The 15,237-nt window shown below is 43.4% G+C and overlaps 1 protein-coding gene across 1 annotated transcript in view; it reads right to left on the reverse strand.

Annotated features, from left to right (window-relative positions):
* Nucleotides 1-15,237, reverse strand: part of LOC126198930 (WD repeat-containing protein 48) — a 154,934-nt gene that overhangs the window by 45,888 nt on the left and 93,809 nt on the right. Inside the window, exon 6 of the mRNA XM_049935567.1 lies at nt 4,813-4,998. Within this exon, the coding sequence (XP_049791524.1) occupies nt 4,813-4,998 (186 nt within the window). The remainder of the gene's footprint in view (nt 1-4,812; nt 4,999-15,237) is intronic.

Here is a 15,237-nt window from a genome sequence, read left to right on the forward strand (position 1 = left end):
CTGGTTTCCCACCTCCGGAAAGGCAAGCCACTCACCCTCTACAACCTTTCCAGTAAACCTCCCCACAACGACCCCATTAAGTTTTATTTACATTTCATCCACAAACATGCCTTCGCCCTAGCCAGATTACGCTCCCATATTTTATTTACTCAGGCTTGTCTGACATTTGGCATTACCCCCAAAGGCCTCACACTTGAAGTTCCCATCTCTGGCTGCAACCCTTCTTTCCATCAGTCCCTATATCAGTTCCAAACTGAACAATCCATAACCCTCACCCACCTAATCCTTCATCTACACATCAACTCAGCCAATTAACAAACATGTCAACTCCTATCCCTAATAAAAGTCCTCAATCTTTCCTCTCCCATATCCACACCGGCTGTTCAGAGCATCCTCCTACAGGCCAACCACAAATTAGAACAGCATGCCACCCTCCACCTCAAAAAACTATCCAATCTCCTGGTTTTCCACCTCCAGAAAGGCAACTCACTCACCCTCCACAACCTTTCCAGCAAACCTCAACCTCCTCTCATTGCACACAGACCCAGTCTCTCCCATCTACTCAATCTCCCACTTCCAGCTCCACTTCCCCCAAAACCTCAAAATTCTAATCAACACAATCTGGAACCACAACACCCTAATTCAGTAGTTAACCTTTCCTCCAAACCTCCCTCCCAATCCGAAACCTCTGTCCTATCCAAAGGCCTCACCTTCAGCCCTACGCCCAGATTCAACCAAACAGCCCTCATCAAAGATTTACTGTCCTACACTCGGACTCTCTGCTGGAAATATCACTTTGCCACGAAGAAAAATAATCCTAATCCTACTCCTAATGATCCAACTCCCCAAGACACTATCCAAATTGAACCCTGCCTGGAACAGTTCCGTCCTCCGTCACAGCGGGACCCACCTCCTCTTCCTCAAAATCACCCTCTCCAAACCTTCCAGGAATTTCTCACTTCCATCTTGCCTCACAATCCTTCTTGAAAAACCTTAATCCTACTCCCAACATCACCACAGCTGAAGCCCAGGCTAACCGTGATTTGAAGGCTGACCGATCCATCATCATTCTTCCTGCGGACAAGGGTTCCATGACCGTGGTACTTGATTGTCGGGAGTATGTGGCTGAGGGACTGCGTCAGCTTTCAGACAACACTACATACAAAGTTTGCCAAAGTAATCCCATTCCTGATATCCAGGCAGAGCTTCAAGGAATCCTCAGAATCTTAAGCCCCCTACAAAACCTTTCACCTGACTCCATCCACCTCCTGACCCCACCAACACCCCGCACCCCTACCTTCTACCTAAAATCCACAAACCCAATCATCCCGGCCGCCCCATTGTAGCTGGTTATCAAGCCCCCACAGAACGTATCTTTGCCTACGTAGATCAACACCTTCAACCCATTACATGCAGTCTCCCATCCTTCATCAAAGACACCAACCACTTTCTCGAACGCCTGGAATCCTTACCCAATCTGTTACCTCCGGAAACCATCCTTGTAACCATTGATGCCACTTCCTTATACACAAATATTCCGCACGTCCAGGGCCTCGCTGCAATGGAGCACTTCCTTTCACGCCGATCACCTGCCACCCTACCTAAAACCTCTTTCCTCATTACCTTAGCCAGCTTAATCCTGACTCACAACTTCTTCACTTTTGAAGGCCAGACATACCAACAATTAAAGGGAACAGCCATGGGTACCAGGATGGCCCCCCTCGTATGCCAACCTATTTATGGGTCGCTTAGAGGAAGCCTTCTTGGTTACCCAGGCCTGCCAACCCAAAGTTTGGTACAGATTTATTGATGACATCTTCATGATCTGGACTCACAGTGAAGAAGAACTCCAGAATTTCCTCTCCAACCTCAACTCCTTTGGTTCCATCATATTCACCTGGTCCTACTCCAAATCCCATGCCACTTTCATTGACGCTGACCTCCATCTATCCAATGGCCAGCTTCACACATCCATCCACATCAAATCCACCAACAAGCAACAGTACCTCCATTACGACAGCTGCCACCCATTCCACATCAAACGGTCCCTTCCCTACAGCCTAGGTCTTCGTGGCAAACGAATCTGCTCCAGTCCTGAATCCCTGAACCATTACACCAACAACCTGAAAACAGCTTTCGCATCCCGCAACTACCCTCCCGACCTGGTACAGAAGCAAATAACCAGAGCCACTTCCTCATCCCCTCAAACCCAGAACCTCCCACAGAAGAACCCCAAAAAGTGCCCCACTTGTGACAGGATACTTTCCGGGACTGGATCAGACTCTGAATGTGGCTCTCCAGCAGGGATACGACTTCCTCAAATCCTGCCCTGAAATGAGATCCATCCTTCATGAAATCCTCCCCACTCGACCAAGAGTGTCTTTCCGCCATCCACCTAACCTTCGTAACCTCTTGGTTCATCCCTATGAAATCCCCAAACCACCTTCCCTACCCTCTGGCTCCTAGCCTTTTAACTGCCCCTGGTGTAAAACCTGTCCCACGCACCCTCCCACCACCACTTACTCCAGTCCTGTAACCCGGAAGGTGTACATGATCAAAGGTAGAGCACGTGTGAAAGCACCCACGTGATTTACCAACTGACCTGCCTACACTGTGAAGCTTTCTATGTGGGAATGACCAGCAACAAACTGTCCATTCACATGAATGGACACAGGCAGACAATGTTTGTTGGTAATGAGGATCACCTTGTGGCTAAACATGCCTTGGTGCACGGCCAGCACATCTTGGCACAGTGTTACACCGTCCGGGTTATCTGGATACTTCCCACTAACACCAACCTATCAGAACTCCGGAGATGGGAACTTGTCCTTCAATGTATCCTCTCTTCCCGTTACCCACCAGGCCTCAACCTCCACAAATTTCAAGTTGCCGCTGCTCATACCTCATCTGTCATTCAACATCATCTTTGCCTCTGTACTTCTGCCTCAACTGACATCTCTGCCCAAACTCTTTGCCTTTACACATGTCTGCTTGTGTCTGTATATGTGCGGATGGATATGTGTGAGTGTGCGACTGTATACCTGTCCCTTTTTCCCCCTAAGGTAAGTCTTTCCGCTCCCGGGATTGGAATGACTCCTTACCCTCTCCCTTAAAATCCACCTCCTTTTGTCTTTCCCTCTCCTTCCCTCTTTCCTGATGAAGCAACCGCGGGTTGCGAAAGCTAGAATTTCGTGTGTATGTTTGTGTTTGTTAGTGTCTCTATCAACATACCAACACTTTCATTTGGTAAGTTACATCATCTTTATTTTTAGATAAAAATTACTTCACTTTGATGTTTATGGTATTGTGCTATTTGTACATACAAACAGTTCAGTTAATTTTCTTTTCTCTTTCCCATCACTTGTTAGCAATGGAAAACTAATACTTCACAAGTGATGGGGTGGATATGATTTCCATCTATCATATAGCAAATGGAAGTAGCCTGTAAACCTGTTAATTTAAACTGAATAATATCTGAGGCAGAGTGCAACCGGAGAAGCTGTTCAGATGGCTTTTCCAGTGTCTCAAGGTGACAGATTCCCTAGGAACCGTGCTACAGCACTGCAGATGTGTGCCCTAACCACCTTGTGTTCACATGGTTGGGGGTGCAAGAGACAGCAGGTGAATAAATTTTGCGCAGTTTGCCAAAGATGACTGGCACTACCTCACCTACAGACACAACTGCCTATGTGGCTTCTTCAGACACTTGGAACTTGAGCAGACAGGCATGGACTACGAAGTTGCAGTGTTTGCAGGTTCGATGCTCTTGCTTCATGCCTCATGCTGCATTGTGACATTGCTAACAGCTATGTTACTTTAGCTGCATGGAAGTGGGCCACAAGCCCTTTGAGTCACAATTGCTGAATGCTCAGCAGATTTGAAAGCGAGTGAGTCTGAGCTGTAGATGGGTAACAACTGCTGCTCATTCAACTTCACCATGTGCATGCAGTGCTCTCATGTATGTTACATTTAATGGATGAAAATCCTAAAACCAGCGTGGGATGATTATCACCAGCAATACGCATGACTCATCATCTTGCCTGGACTGTACTTCATGAACAAATGCTGTATCCATACTTAGTGTGTCCAGGACCTAAGGCCACAAGACCATGACTGAAGTTCACTTGCAAAAGTATGCTGCAGATCAAATTTTTACATCTAGGATTTTATTTACTGTTGAAGGTAGAGTTCACAAAATACAGTGTTCTGAATTTTCACAAACATGATATATGGGCTGACAATCAACCAATATGTGGGCTGATATTGTTAGCGATGTATTAATAAAGCCATACATGTTACCAGAGACATTAAGTAGAGCTGATTATCAGAATTTTCTCAAAACATTGCAGGATATGCCATGTCCGCTGAGATTTTTTAAAAAGGATATTTTAAAAAGGACATTTCTTTGCAGACTATAACAAAAAGCTGCAAAATATTCCACACCTTACCTTTACCCATTATTTGTATTACCTGGTGACTAAATATCTGACTACAAATTCAATGGTTTGGCTTGCCACCCTATGTTGGTGCTAGTAATTTTCCTGACATCTGATGTGACTTTTCACTTTTGGCATTGTTTTTTGTATGTGAAGTTGTCAAGTGGTACTGTGGTTTGAATTCCTCATTCACTGAATGTCTCTCTATAACTGTATGAGATTACAACACAGAGAAAAGCGTACCACTATCCTCCAATAGGACCAGGCCTTGTAAAGAAATGTGATGTTGAAAACAGTCTTTGTATTGATAACTTAAAAGTAAAACATACTGGCAGTACGTATGTACGGAACAAAGAATATGAAACAAACAACATACCCAGTTTTTTATGGATGATTCAGAAGTAGCGACCCATATTGAAGTCTGATCTGGTCCCATTACCATTTTCAGAACAGGTGCACTTTCTTCACAAATAAGAGTTCGTCGGTCAGGGTTTCGCAGGTCGGTCATGTAAATTTTCTGATCACGTCCTCCAGATATTACATGGCTGAAGTTATCTGTTGTCTGTACACAAGCACAACCTTATTGTACAATCCACAACTGTAATGCAAAATTACTGAGAAGAAAACAAATGACTGAAGACATAATATTACACTACTAAATTGAATTATACAGAAAGGAGAAACATACTAAATTACATTTAACAAACAATTAATATTTTTCTCATATAGGCTTCAAAGGATGCTAGCAAAAATCAAAAGTGACTTATATTTTAAACCAAAATCTTGTGGAAAAAGCAACGCAAATGGAGAGTCATACTGTGTTGCCTTTCCTTTCTCTCCCCTATGTCCTTAAGGTACTGTTTGCAAAAGAATCTGTGTGTTTTGTATGAATGGCTCTCTCTCTCTCTCTCTCTCTCTCTCTCTCTCTCTCTCTCTCTGTGTGTGTGTGTGTGGGGGGGGGGGGGGGGGCGCCACGCGCGCGTTGGGGCTTACAGGCTCTCAACGCTGAGGTTATCAGTGCCCTGACACACATTAAAAGAAACGAATAAGAATAAAATTAGTAAAATGGTAGCATACATGCAAAGAAAGTGGGAAAAGATGAAAAATGCTGTATAAGAGAATAAAACGTGAAAGAAGCGTCAAGCATGCCACAGGAAATTGTCACTGGCTGGCCACTTACATAAAGTATGGGCGAGCTAGTCACCCTGTGAACGAATTGAGACCCTCTCCCTAAAATCTTGGTAAAAACATTGGACAAGTCACATAACTTTAAAACTTTAATCACTTTCATTTGATTATTTCCTAAAAGAGATGGTAGATCTGCCATCAAGTCAGCCGCATCCCGCTGGTCAGAAAATAAAACGTGATCTGGACACCACAAGCACCACACATTGGAGGGTCCTCTCACTGAAGCAAGAAGCCATGCATCATGGGACTGTGGCCGATGTGAAGATGACTGAGGAGAACCTCGTCCCGTCTATGTGGCTGGAAGGAATTACACCACACATGCGTTGTGGGCTTGACTAAACGGAGGTTATTGTCGGTCATGTCCAGCCACTCATCCTCCCAATGACACAAGACTGCTGGGCTCAACAGTGAGGTGAGTGTGTGCAGGGGGATGGCACACGAAATACTTGTGAGTCGAGACATGCCTCCTTGGTTGCGAGATCTGGCCTTTCATTCCCAGCAATGCCAATGTGCCCTGGAACCCAGCAGAAAGCCACCTCCTTACACAGTCATTGTAGTTGGAGGAAGGCATCCTGGATGGTCTGGACTATTTTAGGTGCAGAGTACAAACGTTGCAAAGAGTGAAAGGACACTCAGTGAATCGGAACAGACAAGAAATTTAGGACAGGAAGAGCATCTCATCTGCTACAGTGCCTGCAAGGACATAGACAATTCTGCATCAACGACAGTAAACGCTTGAGGCAATCGGACCTTGAAGACACGATCCGGGAAAACAACAGAGCAACCAACAGAATCCCCCTGTTTCAACCCATCTGTAAAAACAGCTACATAGTCATGGTGCTCAGATAAAATGGCAGAAAATGTTGCATTAAAAACAGAAGCAGGAGTGCAATCTCTCTTGTACCACATCAAATCTAAAATAACTCCTGGCCTCTCCAGTAACCAGAGTGGCAGGTGGTTAAAACCCTGGATTTGGGGCCGTACAGGCTCCACACCGAGGGACTCCAAGACACATTGCATGGGGATCCCAAACGGCACCATGGCTCGGGGACAGTGGGAAAAAAGATGGTCCACAGGCGAATGAGCAGCAATATGGTGAGCAGGTGAAGTTGGAGCTGCAAGAAACTTCTAGGCCTGGTCCACTAGAAGGAGCTGCTGCTGAATGGTAAGCGTTGGTTCCCCGGCCTCAGCACAGAGGCTGGGTATGAGACTGGGCCGATAAGCACCCATGGCCAGTCGAATCCCTGCATGGTGGACACCATGAAGGATCCAGAAATAAGAGGGCCTCGCTCACCCATACACCGTGCTCCCGTAGTCCAGTCATGAATGCGCACAAGCTCGATAAAACTGGAGGAGATGCGCCCTGTCCACTCCTCAAGATCTGTGGCTGAGGCACTTGAGGATGTTCAGGGCCTTCAGGGTTCTGGCTTTTAAGTCTTGCAGGTGTGGCAACCATGACAATCCGGAGTAAAAAATGAAGCCCAGAAACCGCACTGTGTCTCTAAAATGGAGGATAGTGTCCCCCATATTCAAGGCAGGCAAATTACAAAGACAACGAGAATGATTAAAATGAACACACACATATTTATCGGCAGAAAACGGAAAACCCGCTTTTGCAGCCCATTCCTCTAACCACCTCACTGTAAGTTGCAACTGACTGCTCGCAGTTGCAACACTGGAGGAGGAACAGAAAACAGCAAAACCGTCTGCAAATAAGGAGCAATGTACAGGACTCCTTACTGTAGATGTGATACTGTTGACGGCTATGGCAAAGAGGGTAAAGCTTAAAACACTTCCCTGAGGGGCACCATTCTCCTTCTCAAATCAGCCAGACAGTGTGCCACCAACTTGGGTCCTAAAAAACTGCTGAGACAGGAAAGACCATAGGAAAATGGGGAGGCGACCATGAAAACCCCATTGATGCAGTTGTGTGAGAATACAGTGTCTCCAAGTAGTATAGTATGCCTTACTGATATCAAAGAATATGCCGATACAGTGATGCTGATGAGGGAAAGTCTGCTGAATAGCCGCCTCTAGAATTGTTAGGTTGGACTGAAATTTTCAGAACCCACACTGAGTGTGGCTAAGGAATTGCCTGGTCTCCAACAGCCAGACCAGAGGATGGTTAACCTTCCATTCCAGGGTCTTTCCTACACAGCTCGTCAAGGCAGTACTCCGATAATTACTGGGACATGCGTGGTCCTTTCCTGGTTTGAGGAGTGGGATTAGAATTGCCTCCCTCCACGAGTTGGGGAAGACGCCTGTCTGCCATATTAGATTAAAACATTCGAGGAGGGATCTCCTTTGATGCCACTGGCAAATGTTGAAGCATGCAGTACTGGATGTAGTCGAGACTGCGTGCAGTGTCAGAAGCCTCAGTCAGTGCCGATTCGAGCTCCCAAATAGAGAAAGGGGAGCTGTAGGCCTCAGAACTGTTTGACCTAAATTCAACCTTTCCCTCTTCAAAGTTGCACGGTAGTGACAAAACACTAGATCCTGGCTTGTATTGCCAGCAGTTTGTGCAAAATGCTCGGCCAGTGTCTGAGCAATTTCTCTGGGTGCTGTTTGGAGGCACCCCTGTTTCAGCATTGCTGCTATCAGTAAACAGCTGTGTTTACCGGAAATCCTCCAGTCACATCTGAAAAGGGCCAAAAGACTTTGGTATGGATAGTTCAGCGGCGTGATAGATCACATGCATGATGTGATCCACTAATTCCTGGACGCTGTCACAGTGTTCAAACACAGCCAACTGGCCAAACAGTGTCCAGTTAGCCCAGCCAATCATCCATGTTGGTGGCTTCTGTCCCAGCAACACACCATCGAGTAGCCGACGGCGGATTGGGAAGTGGTCGCTGGAATGAAGGTTGTCAATGACCTCCCAGTGACCAGAGTCGGCAAGGGCTGGAGAGCAGAGAGATAGGTCAACGGCCGAGAATAACCCAGTAGCAGCACAGAAATGAGTTGGAGTATCAGCGTTTAGGATGCACAGCTCTCAAGATGTCAGGAGGCTCTCCAAAACGCAACCCTGACGGCAGGTAGGACATGATGAGCACCGAAGTCTCCCAGGAAAAGAAATGGTCGGGGGAGTTGTGCAGTAAGATCTGTGAGAGCCTTGGAGTCTACTGCATCCAGAGCAGGTAAATAAAGAGAACAAACTGTAAGCCTCTGACATGCAGAAATTTCAACTGCAACTGCTTGCAGGCTGGTATTCAGGGGAAGAGCAGAGGAGTGGTGCCCATTATTGACAAACACAGCAACCCCTCCTTTGGTGCTTTCCCCAGTCATGTCATCCTTGCAATACAGCATATAGCCCTGTAGTGCAGGGGCATCAGATGCTTTTAAATGCGTTTCCCGCAAACACAAGCATAGAGGGCATTGTTGCGCTAGGAGTTTCAGTTCCTCCATGTGTGTACTGAACCCATTCATGTTCCACTGTGTAATGGGAGCCATCTATCAGGGGGGCCAGTACTTTTATCCTGACCTTCTGACAGGGAGGGGAGCCTACAATGGGTGGAGGCTCAGTTTTGGAGTGAGAGGTCGATGTCGACATCATCAGGCTGCTTTCTGCCCGATTCCACCGGTGTTGGACGTTTTGCCTTGGATTTTTTTCCCTGGGTAGACTTTGCAGCCACAACTGCAGTTGTGGGTGTGACAGTATTGGACAGCGTACCAGACAAAACCTTTGGACAGGCAGGGAGCTCCACAATGTCAGCAACCATAGCTTTCTCTGAAGTTCTTGGGGGAGGGACAGGCTTAGAAACGACTGCAGCAACAGCACAGGTGCATGGACACACGCAGTTACTTGTGCTGACACTAGTCACCTCCATTTGTGTAGCAGTGCCAGCTTTCTGCATGGGCCATCTAACAACCGAAGTGAAGGAGGTAGCAAAACATAGGGGCAGCATGGCTTTATAGTTTTTTGCCTCAGTATAGTGGATGTGCTTCCTTAGTTTTAAGCTCCTGTATATCCTCCATTCTTCCAGATACACACTGCAGTCCCGACTCCTGACAGGGTGAGGTCCAGAGCAATTCAATTAACACACTTCAATGGAGACGAACAATGGACACCTTTGTGTGTGGCCTGACCGCACTTGCCACAAGTAGCTTCTCCACAACACCCAAGAGTACGCCCAAAGTGATGGCAGTTGAAACACCACATTGGGTTAGGTACATAAGGCTGCACACTTATGGGAAGGAAACCTGCCTTAATATGCTCAGGGAGTTTTGTATTATTAAACATCAGGATAAAGGAGTCAGACTTAACAAGAACCCCATCCACCCTCTTCATGATAGTTTGCGTATCAACTATTCCTTCTGGAGGCCACTTATCTTTCAGTTCCTCTTTGGGAAGGTCCACCAGATCCCTGCATTTCACAACACCTTTGCTGTAATTCTAGGTGGTGTGCATCTCAGCTGCGATGGCATATTTCCCAAGGGAATGCGAGCTCAGCAGATTCTTAGCTTGTTGGGAACTAGTGGTTTACCAACAGTGTTCCATTACACAATTGCTTAACAGATTTTAAACTTCCAGTAATGCCCTCTAGTCCCCTTTGAATATAGAAAGGTGAAACTTTCTGGAAGATGCCCTCTTTCCTTTTAACGATTAAAAACACATTCTGATCGCTAGCATGTGTTCTGTTACTAGACATGATACCCTTAGATTTCGCTCCCGAGTCAGGAGGATTGGCTACATGAGCCCTCTTGTTGGACTGGGTGTTGGTACCTACCTTTCCGCTGGGAAGAGGTGAAGAAAATTTCACAGGATCCATTTCAGTCCCACAAGTAGCTAGGGAAATAAATGTCCACTCAGACAGATCCCTGCGTGCCTGAGTAAGCCTAATACAACTGAGGTTTGGCAGGTTCCCCAGAGGTTGCCCGCTAACGACTGTTCCACCTCAACAGCCATGCATCCCATCAGTGCGCAACACACCTAGAGACTGAGGTTTTTTTTTTTTATAGAGGTTTATTCCATCCTCGCGATCTGGGTGGTCAAACCAAGATTCCCACTCCACGAGACACACCTTGTTCCACCGCCACACTGCACGACGGTCGCTGAAGCATGTCCAGAGCTTATGGTGACAGGGGACTGGTGGTGCTTATCAGTCCCCAGCTCAGGAACTGCGGAGTCGCCAAGCCTGTACCCGGCAAATGAATGCCGAGCCCCTGGCGGCTGGCTTTTCCTTAACCCGTGATGATTTTTCACTGTAACTTATACAACTCAGTGTGCGCCAATACAACAAAACCAACATTTCAGCATTCAGGAACATAATGCCTCTTTCTCCACCTCCATTTCACTTTTTGCTATGGAACTGGCACATATCTTCCCCACATCAACAGAAACCATTCCTTACAACTGCCTTATAAAAACTTTTTTGTTTTTACATCACTAGGAACTGTTTTGATTTTGAGTTTGACAACAGCTGCAGCTCTATATTAACACCGGCTGACAATTTTGTATTCACCCTCATTTCAAACATATTACGTTTCATCAAGTGAATTTTGTTGTCTTACATGTGCCACACTATTGTAAACTGCTTTCTCTTTGAAACATTTTGGAAATCAAAGAAGAATTCTGTAAATGTCCATATGGCAAAAACATACCTAACAATGGGTAGCTAATGAGGGATGTTTCCATGTTGACACTTCTGATGTATGTCAAACCTCCAGTTACCTCCAGTGCAGAAGCGAACTAAATACAGTGACGAAAGTTCATACGAGTCAAACAACAGTGATGCTGACACTGATTGCATTTCTAGTGATGAACATATGGCATTCTCTGGTCTGTCAGGCAATGAAGAAATGTTTTGTTATTTAATCTACATAAACTTCATTTAAAAAAAGGCATCAAATGTTTTCAATTATATGAAGTTTTGGCCATATATGAACTAACTACAAAAGGGTGTCCTATGCTGCTATCTAGGGAGTTAAGTGAGAACTTTGTAGTATAATACTCAGTCGTCCATAAAGATGTGTTTCTGAGTGATTATTACAGCTGTCAGACACTGACATCATCACTGTCAAAGAACATAGCTAGTTCACTTTAGTATATCATCGACTGGAATATACACCTGTCTTCAAGTCTTTTGTAACTTGATACTGAGTTGGATTTGTGAATCTGTAAGAGAAGAACATATGTGCTGTAGATCTACATTAGAAAAGTACTATTTCATCTTTTGTAAGATACAATAAAACCAAAAAGAAGTTGTGTAGGAAAGGCAGCACAAAATCACACACATAACTGACAAGGCAACCATCAATGGGAAATGTTTTTAAGAAATATTGCTGTGCATGCTGACGGAAATTTTAAAAATTGTCTCACTGCTGTACAAATACTTTTTTGTCATGTATTTCATGTATTAAAATGATGGAATGTATGAAACACCAACTATTTTGATTGGAGTCTGTAGAGTCATTCCTTCTGAGGGATATAATATCAAATGTAGAGTCCACAGCACGTGGTCTAGTGGCTAGCATTGCTGCCTCTGGATCACGGGGTCCCGCGTTCGATTCCCAGCCGGCTTGGGGATTTTCTCTGCCCGAGGACTGGGTGTTTGTGTTGTCTTCATCATTTCATCATCATCATTTGTGACAAGTGGCTAGATTGGACTGTGAAAAAAATGGACTTGTAAAAATTGGGACTTTGTATTGGCACTGATGACTGCACAGTTGAGTGCCTCACAAACCAATCATCATCATCATCATCATCATCATCATCAAATGTAGAAGAATCATCAATAATATTTTATTCAATATTACTTCATTCCTATGACATCATGCAGTGTGACAGTTTGCAATGATATGTTTCTGAACACTGTACTGATAGGGTGAAGGTGCAGAGAGCTCTTCTGAAACTGAAGACTGGTGAATTACCAGACAAAGGAGGTAGACATGAGCCACGTAACAAATTTCAGAAGAAGGAATACACCATTCTCTATAGGAAGTGTTTACCACCCTACAATCTCAATTTACACTTGATGTATGGATTGCATAAGAGCAACTGATAGCAGAAAATGCAGAATTTGAGATTGTGTCAAAATTGTTACATGACACAGTTTACACTACTGAGTTCAATCTTGCATTTAAATCAACACACAAAGGCACATACAAATAATGTCAAACATTTAAAATTAAAACAAAGTTTCAAAGTACACTTTACAAAAACTCATGAAAATATGAAGGCCCTCATAGATATACAATTGGAAACAGAAATGTATTTTTGACAGGCTGACATTTCAAGGGAAACACAGCAAAAAGATGAAGGAAAGGCAATAAATCGTGAATGCAGCGTGCTTGTGTTTTATCTATAAAAGACGAACTCCATGAAGTTCCCACTGGTGTTTTACACTATAAATGTCAACTGTCTGGTTTCCATTTGGGCATCCACGATTTGGGTACATCCAAAGTAATTATGAACCTCTGGTATGAGGGGACAAAATACTGATGGCTTGATCAGATAGGATCCTGTCTTCTGAAATGCTTAAATGGTAATCTTACAAAAGAAACTGTGGTTATTTAGTCAGACTTCATGTGGTAAGCAACACAGAATTATCAAACTCATAGCCATTCTCATATGAAAGTTCTAGGTCATGCACAGCACATTAAAGACTCTGCTCAAAAATTTTTAATATTAGGCCACAATCATCTGCCCGATGACACTGATTTCAGTCACACTGTGAGCAAGATGACATGCAACAAATACATTTACCATCCACATGAAATCTAGAACTTTCTCAACACATACAGAATGAAATGCAAATGTCTGATGCAGTGGAAACTGAAAGTGATTACTTCTTGAGCTCTGTAACACCGGATTTAAGAAAAAGGAAATTTGATGATCATAACAATACACCACAATCAGAAAACAGAAGCCAAATGCAATGCAGTTTAAGCATACACTCACTGAGGATGTGGAATAGCATGATGTAAGTTTCACTAAGTGAGTTAGGTGTTGGCCAGCTGACTTTAACAAACATTACCCTGAACAAACATTACTACAGAGAAAAACCAATTACAAGTGAAGAGAAGAAAGACATTGAGTCAACGCTGTTCTTCTTTCCCCATATCCACATGATTTTTACAAGAAATCACCACGTGCTACTCGGAGAGCTGGAGTTTCCAGTGAGTGACCAATTTTTACTATACTTCTCTGTAATTTAAATTTTTTTTTCATGACCTGCAAATTTTCTATCTTCACTATCTCAATGAATTTTTTCCTTCTTATTTGGTTTAACTTTAAGAGCTGAATATATCAGAAAATTCAATTTGTTATTGGTTCACTCTGGCACATGAGTCAACGATTATGTTTTGCCTCTGACCATCTTGGAATTACTCTTCTTTATAAATCTGCATCACATGTTTCTAAATTAATTCCTTCATTCCTAGGCCAACAGTCTTCAAAATTCAAATGGAATTTCATTCTGATTTCACCACTTCATATATTTTCATTTTCCTCCATATTTTCTTTATTTCTTCTTGGCTGATATTTTATGCAAAAGCCTTGAATACTGAAAATCTTTTATATTGCTGTAAGTTCTTCGAGACACTTCACTGACCATCCTCAGTTTCCCTAAAGCATTCTTCTATCTGTGTTTTTATAGGAGGGGTGTTTGAAAAGTCGGTGCAAAAATAAAAACCTTTTTTATTTTTCAACACGGTCTCCTTTTAGTCTTATACACTTCGTCCAATGCTGTTTTAATTTGTTGACCCCTTCCGAATAATATGAATTGTACAAGTCTGCAAAATAGCTATTAGTTGCTGCAATCACCTCCTTGTTTGAATAAAATCTTTGACCTGCCAGCCATTTCTTCAAATGTGTGATCATTCCACCAACTTTTTATCACTGCATGGAATCTTATCTTTTTACCAATTCATCAAATATTTCTTAACAACTGTTCTATTTTTTCTACACTTCAGTACATTTTTAATTTTTGAAAACATCAGGTCAGTGGAACGGACACTAACATATCTGGCTTGCAACATTATGTAAACACTATTATTCCACCTTTTTCTTTGTCCATGTAATTATCTCCACTTCTGTTGGCCACATTTTAATTTCCCACCTATTTTAAAATTTGTTACCAAAGTAAGGAATTTGATGTAGAACTAATTTCTTGAAAATGTTTATTGGGTCCTTAATATCTCACTGTTCTGCGAGCCATTTTGTGATTTTATTCTGATCTTTTATTGATGTTGGCTCAGTGGCAAAGTGTCCGATTGCAAATGCAAAGGTCTTGGGTTCAGTCCTAGGATTTGTATCTGTCACTTATCACTTCTTTCACCTCTGATAATGTTCACTGATGTGAAAAATGCTGAGTTACATTGTAGTTCAGAAACCACATTCAACTGTAGATCCTCCTATAACTGGCTGGGTACATCAGTTCAAATGGAGGAAGTCAACAGCATACTACCTCCACCAGATGTTCACAACAATCTTTGGATTGATGATAGCTTTTACTCTTATTGCATTTGTAATCCAATACTGCTAGGCAGTAACACACTTCTTCTGAAAAAGTCTTCTTTGTTCCTCATCCCATGAGAAATGACAACAACAATAATAATAAAAAACAAAATAAAAATTTTCCTTTGCTGTATTTGTGAGTCACAAAGAAAAGGA

Source organism: Schistocerca nitens, chromosome 8 (genome assembly GCF_023898315.1).
Source record: "Schistocerca nitens isolate TAMUIC-IGC-003100 chromosome 8, iqSchNite1.1, whole genome shotgun sequence".
Lineage (NCBI taxonomy): Eukaryota > Metazoa > Arthropoda > Insecta > Orthoptera > Acrididae > Schistocerca > Schistocerca nitens.